This window comes from Odocoileus virginianus, chromosome 5 (assembly GCF_023699985.2).
Source record: "Odocoileus virginianus isolate 20LAN1187 ecotype Illinois chromosome 5, Ovbor_1.2, whole genome shotgun sequence".
NCBI classification, from domain to species: Eukaryota; Metazoa; Chordata; class Mammalia; order Artiodactyla; family Cervidae; genus Odocoileus; species Odocoileus virginianus.
The window spans coordinates 3,586,871-3,601,644 of NC_069678.1; the positions used below are offsets into that span (position 1 = coordinate 3,586,871).

The window sequence follows — 14,774 nt, forward strand, 5'->3', positions numbered from 1 at the left end:
TTTGTCTGTAGCTAAGGGCCATGGCGTGAAGCATGTCCCTGGAGGTAGCAAAATTATGGATGAAAGAGCACATAGCCTCTGTGAGCAGTGCTGTGGGGATGGTGAGGAGAGCAAGAGGAAGGGGTTTAAGGGTCTTAAGAGATGGCTACTTGGGTAGTAAAGTGTTAGGGTCCCTCAAAAACTTAAAGATCATGGAACAATCAACATCAGCCAATGCCAAAGCAGCATCAGTGTTTCCAGAAGACCTCGAGAAACTCACAGAAGAGAAAGTTCACTTTCCAGAGCCAGTCTTCAATTGTGACAAAACAGGCTTATTCTAGAAGAAGATGCCCAATCATATCTACATCTGTAACAGGGCCAGGTAAACCCCGGGGTTCAAGGCCCAGAAAGCTCACCTTACTCTGGGGCTGTGTGGCAATACAGCAGGTAACATGATCAAGCCTAGTCTATAAGCAAACAACTCCTGGGCCTGGAAGAACAAAAACAAAAATTGTCTGCCTGTGTTCTGGCAGCACAACAGGAAAGTTTGGGTGACAGAAGTCTTGTTCTTGGAATGGATCCTCCAAGGCTTCATTCTTGAAGCAAAGAAATACCTGGAAGAGAAGGGGCTGCCATTCAAGGGGTTCCTCTTAATTGGCAATGCTCCCAACCAACTGAGCTTCTCTGCCTCATTGACAAGAAAGTGGAAGTGATGTTCCTGCCTCCTAGTGCTGCATCACCGCTGAAAGAAAGTGTGAAAGTGAAGTCGCTCAGTCATGTCTGACTCTCTGTGACCCCATGGACTGTAGCCTACCAGGTTCCTCCATCCATGGGATTTTCCAGGCAAGAGTACTGGAGTGGGTTGCCATTACAGCCACTCAATCAAGGCGTCGTCGAGGACATTAAGGCAACTTACATCCGCCTTACCTTGGGAGAGATTCATGCTATCCTTGGTGCTAACCTGGACTGCAGCATCATGGATTTACAGAAGAGCTCCACAGTTGTGGTTTGAACTGTTTTTATTGCAGAGTCTGTAGATACTGAAGCCTGAGACAGTCAGGGCAAGTTTGAAGCCATTATAGTATGAGATGGTTGATGGTCTCAACGACTCCCCCACTGTTGATGTAGAAATTGTCAAATATCTGAATATCTCAAATGTTGCAAGGGAAGTTGAGGGGGGTGCCTCCTAGGATGATGTCGAAGAACATATAGAAGATAAAGGAATCCTTAGCAACAAGGAACTCAAAGATCTGCTGAAGTCTTCTGCAGATGACTGTGATGATGCAGAAAATTTAGAGGAAGCAGAGCCATCAATTTGAACATTTGAAAAAATGGCAGTGACTTTTCAGTAGGTGCAAGTGTTAAAGGATGTGATCCTCAAGTACAATCCTTTTTTGGACTGAAGCTTCTGTGTCACCCAAGGTATAACAGTGTGCCTACAACCACTGCAAGACTTCTTTGATGATACATAGAGAAGGAAGAAACAGCTTCCTCTAACAATGATGCTAACTAAGGCATCTGCAGTTGTGAAGCCTAGACCTTCAACACTTGAAGATCCTCAGCCCTCAACCTCCAGAGATCCTGACATTAGTTTTACTGAGCCTCCTCCAAAGTGTCAGTGTCTACAGTTGGAATCCAATTATCTGGACTGAATACCTTCTGATATCCTGTCATAAGGCTTAACTCAGCGTGATGCCTCACCACTTACCAACAGTGCCACACACCTCATCAACTTGCCACATTGGTACCGTAGACACCATATAGCAATCATCATTGTCATCATCATCATCCAAGGGGATCAAGAGAGAAGAACCAGGGTTATGGTGAGTGTTAGCACAATGTTTGTGTATGTGTGTGTGAGAGAGAGAGGAAGAGAGAGAATGAATTAATATTTCTCTATATTTTCTATATATACTTGTATTTTAAATGATAGATGTTTTATTTGGTATTTTTTGCATCATTAAATAAAAGCAATCTGTAACTGTTGAAAGAAAATATTATATTTTTGATGTGTACCATACAGTTAAGCCTATGATTGTTGCATAGTTGAGACTATACTAAACATAAACATACTTTTATTCTTGTCATTATTCTCTAAATGATACAGTATAATGATTATGTACACAGCATTTACATTGTATTAAGTATTATAAGTAATCCGGAAATGATTTAAAGTTTATGGGAAAATGTCCACGTGCTTAGTCACTCAGTCATGTCCAACTCTTTGCGACCCCATGGACTATAGTCTGCCAGGCTCCTCTGTCCATGGGATTCTCCAGGCAAGAATACTGGAGTGGATTGCCATGCCCTCCCCGAGGGGATCTTCCCTACCCAGGGATCGAACCCAGGTCTCCCACACGGCAGGCAGATTCTTTACTGTCTGAGCCGTCAGGGAAGCCCAAAAGTTAGGAATGTTCTGGGTGGGATGTATCCAGTAAGTTTTTATGTTTTTATTAGCCCAAGAATACTGGAGTGGGTAGCCTATCCCTTCTCCAGGGGATCTTCCCAACCCATGAATCAAATCAGGGTCCCCTGCATTTCAAGTGGATTCCTTACTAGCTGAGCTACCAGGGAAGCCCAAAAATGGCCTTAAACACGCCAAATGTAGGTGATTCTTCAAGGGAAAAGAATATCAACACTTCAACAGCCTATGCTCAGGCTCACGGGCAGCAGATTCCTTCACATACCAAGAGTATTGGATGTTGAAATGGACAGTGTGAAAGGCTATTATTTCCTCTCTATGGAAATAAATACTATACCATTTTATATGGGACTTGAGCATCCACGGAATTTTGGCATCCATGAGGGTGTCCTGGAACCAACCCCTGTGGAGTTAAAGGATGACCATATAAAGTACAGCTTGTATGAAATGTTTAGTATCAAATGCCCTTCTTCTAGGTTGCCACAGTGCTCTGTACTTCGCTAACACAGGCTTAACACACAATACTGAATACCTGAGGCTCTCTTGAGCTGAATTGCCATTTTATTACAAGTTCCTGTTGTCTTGTTCATCACTGGTTACCCAATTCATGGTGCATAGTAATAGGTACTAAGTATTTGCTGATTGAGTAAAAGGATGGGGATGAGAGGAAGGTGTTTTCAGCTGCCTCCAACTAGATGCCCTTCACTGCTGATACTCCATACTTCCTATGAGTCGGGCATCTGGTTATATCTACTCAGAAAACTCATTGTCTCGTGGGAAGAGAAACCAGAAATAGTGAGATAACTGCATAAGTGCTAAAAATTATATATAAACCAAGTACTAGGGACAGCCAGAAAATACTTGAGAGAGAAGGCATAGCACCCAAGATGAGACTTCATAGCTGAGTAGGAACTATCCAGTCAAAGCAACAAGGAAAGGAAATTCTGGACAGTAAGAACCATTGGTATAAATATACAGTTGTGTAAAAGCATGGCATCTTTGTAGAAAAATGATGAGTGTGACTAGAGTGGAAATGGGTAAGCATTGTGTGTGCTTTAAGATTAGTGAGCACTGGAGGTTTTTCAGTAAGAAAAGGAAAGTGATATGAAAAGATTTTATAGTGATGGTTTGGAAATACACTGAGGCAGTGGTATTAGGAAACTGCTGCCAAAAAAAGCAAGAGAATAAGAATTTGAATTAAGGTGGTAGGAATGGATATGAGACGCATGATATGAGAGCAATATCTGAGGGCTCTGTGAATGGCTGGATGTATGGGTGAGTCAAAAAAGAGAAAATGCAAATGATCTCAATGTCTAACTTGAGAAACAAAGTGCATGATCGATCATGACATTGACTGAGGTTGAGAACATAGGAAGAAGGGTTATCTGCTTGGAAGAATAGAGGCTTATTGATTTTGAAATATCTCCAGTACCACAAACAGAGGGGCGATATCTAAAAGCAGTTGGAAATACAGATCTGGAGCTGAGAAGAAATCCCATGCCTAGATATGTAAATTTTGGAGGCATTGACATGTAGATGACAGCTGGAGCCCTGATCTAATAGAGATAATAGAGGTTGTCAGCCCTGACTGTGTATCACCATCGCATGTGGTGTTTCACAACTAGAAATGCCTGGGCCTCCTCCCCAGAGAGTCTAACTCAGTAGGTCAACGTGGGAGTCTGAGAATTTTTTAAAATTCTATGAATAATTATTATGGGCAACCAGGACTGAGAATATCTGTTGTGTAATGAGAAGAGGAGTGAAAACCTGGGACTACCAACTTTCAACAACAGGAAGAGTTAGTAAAGGAGACTGAGGAAAAATAACCAGAGAGCTAAGACGATATCCAGGTGGGGGTGTTACTCTGGAACCCACGAAATACAACTCAAGATGTAAGGGATGTATACTAACACATATATATGGAATTTAGAAAGATGGTAACGATAACCCTATATGCAAAAAAAGAAAAATAGACTCAGATGTATAGAACAGACTTGTGGACTCTGTGGGAGAAGGTGAGGGTGGGATGTTTCAAGAGAACAGCATCAGAACATGTATATCTAGGGTGAAACAGATCACCAGCCCAGGTTGGATGCATGAGACAAGTGCTCGGGCCTGGTGCACTGGGAAGACCCAGAGGGATGGGGTGGAGAGGGAGGTGGGAGGGGGGACCGGGATGGGGAATACATGTAAATCCATGGCTAATTCATTTCAATGTATGACAAAAACCACTGCAATGTTGTAAAGTAATTAGCCTCCAACTAATAAAAATAAATGGAAAAAAAAAAAAAAAGATGTAAGGGATGCTCAGAACTTTCTGACATAATTCCTCCATGGATTGCCTCTCCATTTACAATTCTGCATTAAAATCCAGAATAAAATCAGTCTTCTGCAAGAAAACTTCTTTTATCATCTCAGATAGAAATAATCTTTCTTTTCTAAATTTCCTTGTTTGTATCCCTCATTATGTTCTTGTTTAATGTGACTTTGTCTTGAAGTTATTTGAGAGCAGATCTTATTTAGACTATTTTATCTTCCTAAAGTCTTTTTTCCCTTTATTGTTCACTGCTCCACACGTTTACATATAAGAGTCTATCAATAAATATTTCTCAAATAAATGAAGAGATGGTTACTGCCCTATCATTAGAAGTTAACAATCTAGATGGGGATGGAAGAACATGTGAAATAATGACTCAACCAAATGTATCAAAGTATTAAGTGCCTCACATTTTTAAACTACAATTTTGATCTTCAAATCAACTGCATTATCCCCTGAAACCTATACAACTGATAAATGCTACTAGCAAGGTAAAAATGGTCAAATTGTATAAATTTTTGAGATGTAAATTTTATTTAACAAACATATCAAATATAAATGTCTAATTTTTTTTCCTCTTTCTCATAGAGGATAAGGATCCTAACTTGGAATCTATGTTGAATATCCCATCAGTACATACTCCAACAGTGATTCCTGTTATAGTGAGTATTCCTCAAGGCAAAGGCAAAGGTAAAACAAAAGGGAAGGAAAAACCCAAAGACTCTCTTAAAGAAGAGGAGCGCCCAAAAGAAGAAGAGAAAAAGGTAAGTGGACCCTGCCATGGATTCCCAGATTCTGCTTCTGACTCAATGTTAACTTTTTGAAGATCATGATTTATGCCAATAGTGTTATTACAGTACATATATTTCACTGTTTAGATTAACTAACACTCCTTGTACTTTCTATTTTAAATGGACAAAAGAGGCCTGCATACAGGAGTTGAATTCCCACACTGGGAGACATGTTGTCAGTCATCTACAAACTGTCTCAGGTCATTCATTCCAAACTTAGAATAACTAGTTCAACCGTTTCCCCACCTTGGATCTTGGATGTTCTTTGCTTTAGGATGATAAAGTTCCTATCATTCCTTATTTTTAAGACTTCATTTAGTTCCATTGAGATAAACAACAATTGGAAGAGGAAGATCTTTAACTAAATAGTGAAAACACTTCTATTTGGTAGATTTGGACTTAGATATTGATGAACTTGGGCTTACCAGCTGGCGCTAGTGGTAAAGAACCTGCCTGCCAATGCAGGAGGTGCAAGAGACATGGGTTCAATCCCTGGGTCAGGGAGATCCTCTGAAGGAGGGAATGGCAACCCACTCCAATATTCTTGCCTGGAAAATTCCATGAACAGAGGATCCTGGCGGGCTACAGTCCATGGGACCACAAAGAGTTGGACATGACTGAGCAACTGGGCAGTTGATGTGCTTGGAATTCAGCAAGACTAAAGGACAATCCACTTCCAGTTAAAGAGTGGTCTACCCTCTACCTGCAAACAGGCATGTGGGCACACACACACATATACTCATGAGTTCTTTGACTCTAAATATTTCCTAATAGAAGTATATAGATCGAAAGAGTTTCTAAATGAGGAACTAGAAGGGAACTACTGATCAAATCTTGACTCTTTTGGTTTTACTGGTACACCTGTACAGTTTTTACAATGTACAGATTCTCAACTTATTAGAAAAAAAAAAATGTGCTAAAAAGTGACTGGGGCCCTGGAATTTTTAGCCCGGCCTTTTGAAAATTCTAGGGTTTGCTCATCAAGGAGGTAAACAGTTTATGCTAACAACTATGAAAGTTTAGGAGAGTAAAGAGGACTCAAAGAAATAGAAAAATATCCCATGCTGTTGGATTGGAAGAATTACTGTTGGTAAAAGGGCCATATTACCCAAAGCAATCCAAGATTTAATGTGATTCCTATCAAATTACCCATGACCTTTCTCACAGAACTAGAACAAATAATCCTAAAATCCTAAAATTTTATCCTAAAGCTATAAATGACCCAGAATTGCTAAACCAATCCTGAAGAAAAGAACAAAGCAGGAGGCATAACCTTCCCAGACTTCCTACAAGGCTACAGTAATCAGAACAGGATAGTGTGGGCACAAAATAGACATATGGATCAGTGAAACAGTATAGAGAGCCCAGAAATAAGCTCACACACCTGTGGTCAGTTCATCTTTGACAAAGGAGGCCAGAATATACAGTGGGAAAATGAGAGTCTCTTCAACAAGTGGTGCTGGGAGAGTTGGACAGCCACATGTAAATCAATGAAGCTAGAACACATGTTCTCACCATACAGAAAAATAAACTCAAAATGGCTTAAAGACTTAAACATAAAACATGATACCATAAAACTCTTAGAAATAGAAACTCTTAGAAGTAAAAACATAGGCAAAACATTCTCTGATGTAAATCATATCAGTGTTTTCTTAGGTCAGTCTCCCGGGACAATAGAAATAAATATATGAAAGTAAATAGGACCTGATCAAAAAAACAAAAAGAAAGTAAATAGGACCTGATCAAACTTAAAAGCTTTTTCACAGCAAAGGAAACCATAAACAAAATGAAAAGACTACTTAGAGAAAATATTTGCAAGTGATGCAACTGACAAGGGCTTAATTTACAAAACACACAAAGAGCTCCTACAACTCAACAAGAAAAAGCAAGCAATCTAGTTGAAAAATGGGCAGAACACCTAAAGAGACATTTCTCCAAAGAAGAAGTACAGATGGCCAATAGGCACATGAAAAGATAGTTAGCATCACTAATTACTAGTGAACTGCAAAACAAAACTACAATGAGGTTACCACCTCACAGTAGTCAGAACAGTCATCAAAAAAAAAAAAACAAAAGTCTATAAATAACAAATACTGAAGAGGGTGTGGATAAAAGGGAAACCTCTACACTCCTGGTGGGAATGTAAATTAGCGCAGTCACTGTGGAGAACACTGTGGAGATTTCCCAGAAATCTAAAACTAGAACTACCATATGATCCAACAATCCCTCCTGGGCATATATCCAGACAAAACTGTAATTCAACAATGCATTCACTCCTATGTTTATAGCAGCACTATTCACAATAGCTAAGACTTGGAAACCATCTAAATGTCCATTGACAGATAAATGAATGAAAAAGATATGTGTGTGTGTGTGTGTGTGTGTGTATATATATACAGTGAAATATTACTTTACTACTACATATATCACATCTACATAGGTATATATTTATGTATATGAAAGTGAAAGTGAAGTCACTCAGTCGTGTCCGACTCTTGGTCATTCCATGGACTGTAGCCTACCAGGCTCCTCCGTCCATGGAATTTTCCAGGCCGGAGTACTGGAGTGGGTTGCCATGCCCTCCTCCAGGGGATCTTCCTAACCCAGGTATCAAACCTGGGTCTCCTGCATTGCAGGCAGATGCTTTACCATCTGAGCCACCAGGGAAGGTATATGTATATATACATACAGTGAAATAATACTCAGCCAAAAAAAAAAAAAAGAACAAAATAATGCCATTTGCAGCAATGTGAATGCAACTAAAGATTATCATGGTAAGTGAAGTCAGAAAGAGAAAGGCAAATATCATATCACTTATATGTGGAATCTAAAATATGACACAAACAAACCTATGTATGAAATAGAAATTAAATCAGGAACGTAGAGAATAAGCTGGTGGTTGCCAAGGGGGAGAGGGTTGAATTGGGAGTTTGGAATTAGCAGATGCAAACTAGTGTATATAGAATGGGTAAATAACAAGGTCCTACTGTGGAGCACAGGGAACTATATTCAATATACTGTGATATATCATAATAGAAAAGAATGTGAGAAAAGAATATATATGTGTGTAACTGAGTCACTTTGCTATATCACATAATATTGTAACATAACATTGTAATGCAGCTGTAAGTCAATAAAAATGAATAAATAAATTAAAAGTTGAAAGCTATGGGGTTTGAATGTTACTGAGCCTCTGCACCATATGTACACAGCTTTACTGAGTTTTCTCAAGCTCAGACACTTGCTCCTTAAGTGAAAATGTTGAAGTGTTGAGAATAGTCCCAGGTAATTAGTTAACTTAGCTGAAAGCAATTTGGTGGCTAACCAATTGGTCCACCCAACTTTTTTTTTAATTGACTATAATGAAGAAATAGGGGATAATGGTTCTGAATGTAACGACAGATTTGTCATGGCATGTTTGTGTCTTTGAGCAATACTGTTCATTTTACGGAAGCTCATAAGCTTTTTCCTCTTAATTTTGCCATGTTTGTTATTAATTGATTTTTAGTTGACAATTCAGATTTTATTCTCTGTTAGTAACAAAGGCTACTGCTGCTAAGTCACTACAGTCGTCTCTGACTCTGTGCGACTCCATAGACGGCAGCCCACCAGGCTCCCCTGTCCCTGGGATTCTCCAGGAAATAACACTGGAGTGGGTTGCCATTTCCTTTGCCAATGCATGAAAGTGAAAAGTGAGTAGCCCAGAGATAAATCCACGAACCTATGGACACCTTATCTTCGACAAAGGAGGCAAGAATATACAATGGAAAAAAGACAACCTCTTTGAAAAGTGGTGCTGGGAAAACTGGTCAACCACTTGTAAAAGAATGAAACTAGAACACTTTCTAACACCATACACAAAAATAAACTCAAAATCGATTAAAGATCTAAATGTAAGACCAGAAACTATAAAACTCCTAGAGGAGAACATAGGCAAAACACTCTCTGACATAAATCACAGCAGGATCCTCTATGACCCACCTCACAGAATATTGAAAATAAAAGCAAAAATAAACAAATGGGACCTAATGAAACTTAAAAGCTTTTGCACAACAAAGGAAACTATAAGCAAGGTGAAAAGACAGCCCTCAGATTGGGAGAAAATAATAGCATACAAAGCACCAGACAAAGGATTAATCTCAAAAATATACAAGCAGCTCCTGCAGCTCAATTCCAGAAAAATAAATGACCCAATCAAAAAATGGGCCAAAGAACTAAACAGACATTTCTCCAAAGAAGACATAGAGATGGCTAACAAACACATGAAAAGATGCTCAACATCACTCATTATCAGAGAAATGCAAATCAAAACCACAACGAGGTACCATTACACGCCAGTCAGGATGGCTGCTATCCAAAAGTCTACAAGCAATAAATGCTGGAGAGGGTGTGAAGAAAAGGGAACCCTCTTACACTCTTGGTGGGAATGCAAACTAGTACAGCCACTATGGAGAGCAGTGATGGAGATTTCTTAAAAAACTGGAAATAGAACTGCCATATGACCCAGCAATCCCACTTCTGGGCATACACACTAAGGAAACCAGATCTGAAAGAGACACGTGCACCCCAATGTTCATTGCAGCACTGTTTATAAGAGCCAGGATGTGGAAGCAACCTAGATGCCCTTCAGCAGACGAATGGATAAGGAAGCTGTGGTACATAGACACCATGGAATATTACTCAGCCATTAAAAAGAATTCATTTGAATCAGTTCTAATGAGATGGATGAAACTGGAGCCCATTATACAGAGTGAAGTAAGCCAGAAAGATAAAGACCAATACAGTATTCTAACACATATATATGAAATTTAGAAAGATGGTAATGATAACCCTATATGCAAAACAGAAGAGACACAGATGTACAGAACAGACTTTTGGACTCTGTGGGAGAAGGTGAGAGTGGGATGTTTCGAGAGAACAGCATCGAAACATGTATATTATCAAGGGTGAAACAGATCACCAGCCCAGATTGGATGCATAAGACAAGTGCTCGGGGCTGGTGCACTGGGAAGACCCAGAGGGATCGGGTGGAGAGGGAGGTGGGATGGGGAATACATGTAAATCCATGGCTGATTCATGTCAATGTATGGCAAAAACCACTACAATATTGTAAAGTAATTAGCCTCCAACTAATAAAAATAATGGAAAAAAAAAAAGAAAAGTGAAAGTGAAGTCGCTCAGCCGTGTCCAATTCTAAGCAACTCCATGGACTGCAGCCTACCAGGCTCCTCCATCCATGGGATTTTCCAGGCGAGAGTACTGGAGCGGGTTGCCATTTCCTTCTCCAAGTAACAAAGGCAGAACCACCTAAATGATCAGTAATAGAAGACCACAGAGAATAAATTAAAGATCCAATACTGGGGGATCGGTTGGGATGATTTTGGTGGTGAGCCACTAAGAAAGTCAGTTGGAAAAACTGAAATGATTATTGTTGGAGATAACAAATAACTTTTATCCTAGAGTGCACATAAGCAAACAAGGGATTCAGGCACAGTTAGCATAAAATCATTAACAATTTGTTAAGTAGACACACCCAGGCCCTCATTAAAACTTATAATCCTTTTTATTGTTTTTACTTACTATAAAAGCAATGCATGGTCACTATAGAAAAAAAAAATAAAGCGTATATCCTTATAGCATAATATCTCTAGCATCCAAACTGTAAGAATCAAACAGAAGGTGCTAGGGATCTTGGTCAGCCCTTACACCTATATGCCTATATGAGGCATCTTTCAAGGCCTAGTTCAAGTCCCAACTTCTTTATCATCCTTTCCTAATCAGTCTTATTAACTTTGATATCTCCCTTTTCTGAGGAAAGATGCCAACCATTTGGTACTATTATTTAGCTGTTTCACATGTCTATGTGTTGTGCTACAAGTAAAATATCAGTTGCACAGTAGAGAGACATCCTTATTAGGCTCCACTGCAGGGCCCTATCGTCCTGAGAAAGTCATTCTAAGTATTCAGCAAGTCCTTGTTCAGTCGTAAGAAATCAATAACTTGTTTAGAAAATGATAGGAAATTATTCCCATGTTGTATTATTTACAGGAAGTAGAAGAACCGGAGCCTGTTTTACAAGAGACTCCTCGTGTTCCCATCTTCCAAAACCTGAATGTGTCTTGCCCCAATGGGCTCCAAGTAACCTTCATGGGGCGAGAGTCCCCAGGTGAGTGCCGGCCAGGGGAAGGAGGAGGTAAGGAGGAGGGGAGTTACATAGAAAATACTTGAATCACCACTGAAATCGTGTGCCTTCCTACCAGTTAGATATGTTTGTTGATAATGAATAATGAGCTAATAGTAACCACCATTTTTGAGCACTTACTATGGGCCAGACACTGTCTAAGTACTTAACATACATGACAAAATACAACTACTGTACTCCAAGTCCTAACAATTTCATTTCACAAAATAAATTGAGACATCAGAAGATTCAATATCTTTCACCACATCACTCAATTCCTAAGTGGCAGAGATAAAATGCCATTCTTGGTCCAGTGCTGGCAAAGCTAATGGTCTTAGTAACTACAATGTGTTTCTGTGTTCTTTCCTCTGCAAACGGCCACATGTATAGAACTTTGCTGGTCTAATCAAAGCAAAGGGGAGTGAGCACAGAGTAGACAGAGATAAGTGCAGGTTAAATGGATGAAGAAAACCAGTCTTGTTTCCAGGTATCAGCATATACTTTTATAGGGTGCATGCATGCTAAGTTGCTTCAGTCATGTCCGACCGCATGGACTATAGCCCGCCAAGCTTCTCTGTCCATGGGATTCTCCAGGCAAGAATACTGGAGTGGGTTTCTGTACCCTCCTCCAGGGGTTCTTCCCAACCCAGCAATCAATCCTGTGTCTCTTACATCTCCTGCATTTGCAGGTGGGTTCTTTACCACTAGTGCCACCTGGGAAGCCCATACTTTTATAGAATTTATGGCACCTTATTAATATGAATAAGTACAATCAGTTCAGTTCAGTTCAGTCACTCAGTCATGTCCGACTCTTTGTGACCCCATGAATCGCAGCATGCCAGGCCTCCCTGTCTATCACCAGCTCCCGGAGTTTACTCAAACTCATGTCCATCGAGTCAGTGATGCCATCCAGCCATCTCATCCTCTGTCGTCCCCTTCTCTTCCTGCCTCCAATCCCTCCCAGCATCAGGGTCCTTTCCAATGAGTCAACTCTTCGCATGAGGTGGCCAAAGTATTGGAGTTTCAGCCTCAGCATCAGTCCTTCCAATGAACACCCAGGACTGATCTCCTTTACGATGGACTGGTTGGATCTCCTTGCAGTCCAAGGGACTCTCAAGAGTCTTCTCCAACACCACACTTCAAAAGCATCAATTTTTCGGCACTCAGCTTTCTTCACAGTCCAATTCTCACATCCATACATGACCACTGGAAAAACCATAACCTTGACTAGATGGACCTTTGTTGGCAAAGTAATGTCTATGCTTTTTAATATACTATCTAGGTTGGTTATAACTTTCCTTCCAAGGTGTAAGTGTCTTTTAATTTCATGGCTGCAGTCAGCATCTGCAGTGATTTTGGAGCCCCCCAAAATAAAGTCTGACACTGCTTCCACTGTTTCCTCATCTATTTGCCATGAAGTGATGGGACCAGATGCCATGATCTTAGTTTTCTGAATGTTGAGCTTTAAGCCAATGTTTTCACTTTCCTCTTTCACCCTCATCAAGAGGCTTTTTAGTTCCTCTTCACTTTCTACCAAAAGAGTGGTGTCATTTGCATATCTGAGGTTATTGATATTTCTCCTGGCAATCTTGATTCCAGCTTGTGCTCCTTCCAGCCCAGCGTTTCTCATGATGTACTCTGCATATAAGTTAAATAAGCAGGGTGACAATATACAGCCTTGATGTACTCCTTTTCCTATTTGGAACCAGTCTGTTGGTCCATGTCCAGTTCTAACTGTTGCTTCCTGAACTGCATATAGGTTTCTCAAGAGGTGGGTCAGGTGGTCTGGTATTCCCATCTCTTTCAGAATTTTCCACAGTTTATTGTGATCTACATTGTCAAAGGCTTTGGCATAGTCAATAAAGCAGGAATAGATTTTCTTGAACTCTCTTGCTTTTTCGATGATCCAGAGGATGTTGGCAATTTGATCTCTGGTTCCTCTGCCTTTTCTAAAACCAGCTTGAACATCTGGAAGTTCACGGTTCATGTATTGCTAAAGCCTGGCTTGGAGAATTTTGAGCATTACTTTACTAGTGTGGGAGATGAGTGCAATTGCACGGTAGTTTGAGCATTCTTTGGGATTGCCTTTCTTAGGGATTGGAATGAAAACTGACCTTTTCCAGTCCCGTGGCCACTGCTGAGTTTTCCAAATTTGCTGGCATTTTGAGTGCAGCACTTTCACAGCATCACCTTTTATGATTTGAAATAGCTCAACTGGAACTCCATCACCTCCACTAGCTTTGTTCGTAGTGATGCTTTTCTAAGGCCCACTTGGCTTCACATTCCAGGATGTCTGGCTCTAGGTGAGTGGTCACACCATCGTGATTATCTGGGTCATGAAGATCTTTTTTGTATAGTCCTTCTGTGTATTCTTGGCACCTCTTCTTAATATCTTCTGCTTCTGTTAGGTCCATACCATTTCTGTCCTTTATCGAACCCATCTTTGCATGAAATGTTCCCTTGGTACAATAGGACTTCTTTAACTAATCCAATGTAGGGAGGCTATCCATACTGGTGATTTGATTTGAATATCATTTAAATGGAGACCCACTATTGCAGTAGAATTAGGAGAGGCAACAAAGCAAGCTGCTGAGCTGGGATTTGGGTTCTAATTAATTGTATGGCGCTTATAAGAGCTTACCACCTCAGGACCATAGTTCCCCACTTGAGAAATGGTACATTGTATCAGTGAATCACATTTTTTTCACAATCAAATACCCTCTTTATTATAATTCGTGTGTGTTTGTGTGTATGTGTGCATGCACTCAGTCACTCAGCCAAATCCAACTCTTTGCATCCCCATGAACTGTAGCCCGCCAGGCTCCTCTGTCCATGGGATTCTCCAGGCAAGAATTCTGGAGTGGATTCCATTTTCTATTCTAGGGGATCTTTCCGACCTAGGGATCAAACTTGTGTCTCCTGCATTGGCATACGGATTCTTCACCATTGAACCACTTGGGAAGCTCCCACACCCCACCCCCATAATTCTCTTCTGTAGACCATATTTGAAAAGTGTATCCATCAAAGATAAAGAGTATGCGAATTGAAAAACAATTCAGTGGTATATTCACTTGCCAGCCGAAT

The 14,774-nt window shown here is 40.3% G+C and overlaps 1 protein-coding gene across 3 annotated transcripts in view; it reads left to right on the plus strand.

Annotated features, from left to right (window-relative positions):
* Nucleotides 1–14,774, plus strand: part of SPAG17 (sperm associated antigen 17) — a 250,171-nt gene that overhangs the window by 150,337 nt on the left and 85,060 nt on the right. For all 3 annotated transcript variants that reach the window (XM_070467229.1, XM_070467228.1, XM_070467230.1), the window contains exons 25-26: nucleotides 5,307–5,482; nucleotides 11,558–11,675. In XM_070467229.1, the coding sequence (XP_070323330.1) occupies nucleotides 5,307–5,482; nucleotides 11,558–11,675 (294 nt within the window). The remainder of the gene's footprint in view (nucleotides 1–5,306; nucleotides 5,483–11,557; nucleotides 11,676–14,774) is intronic.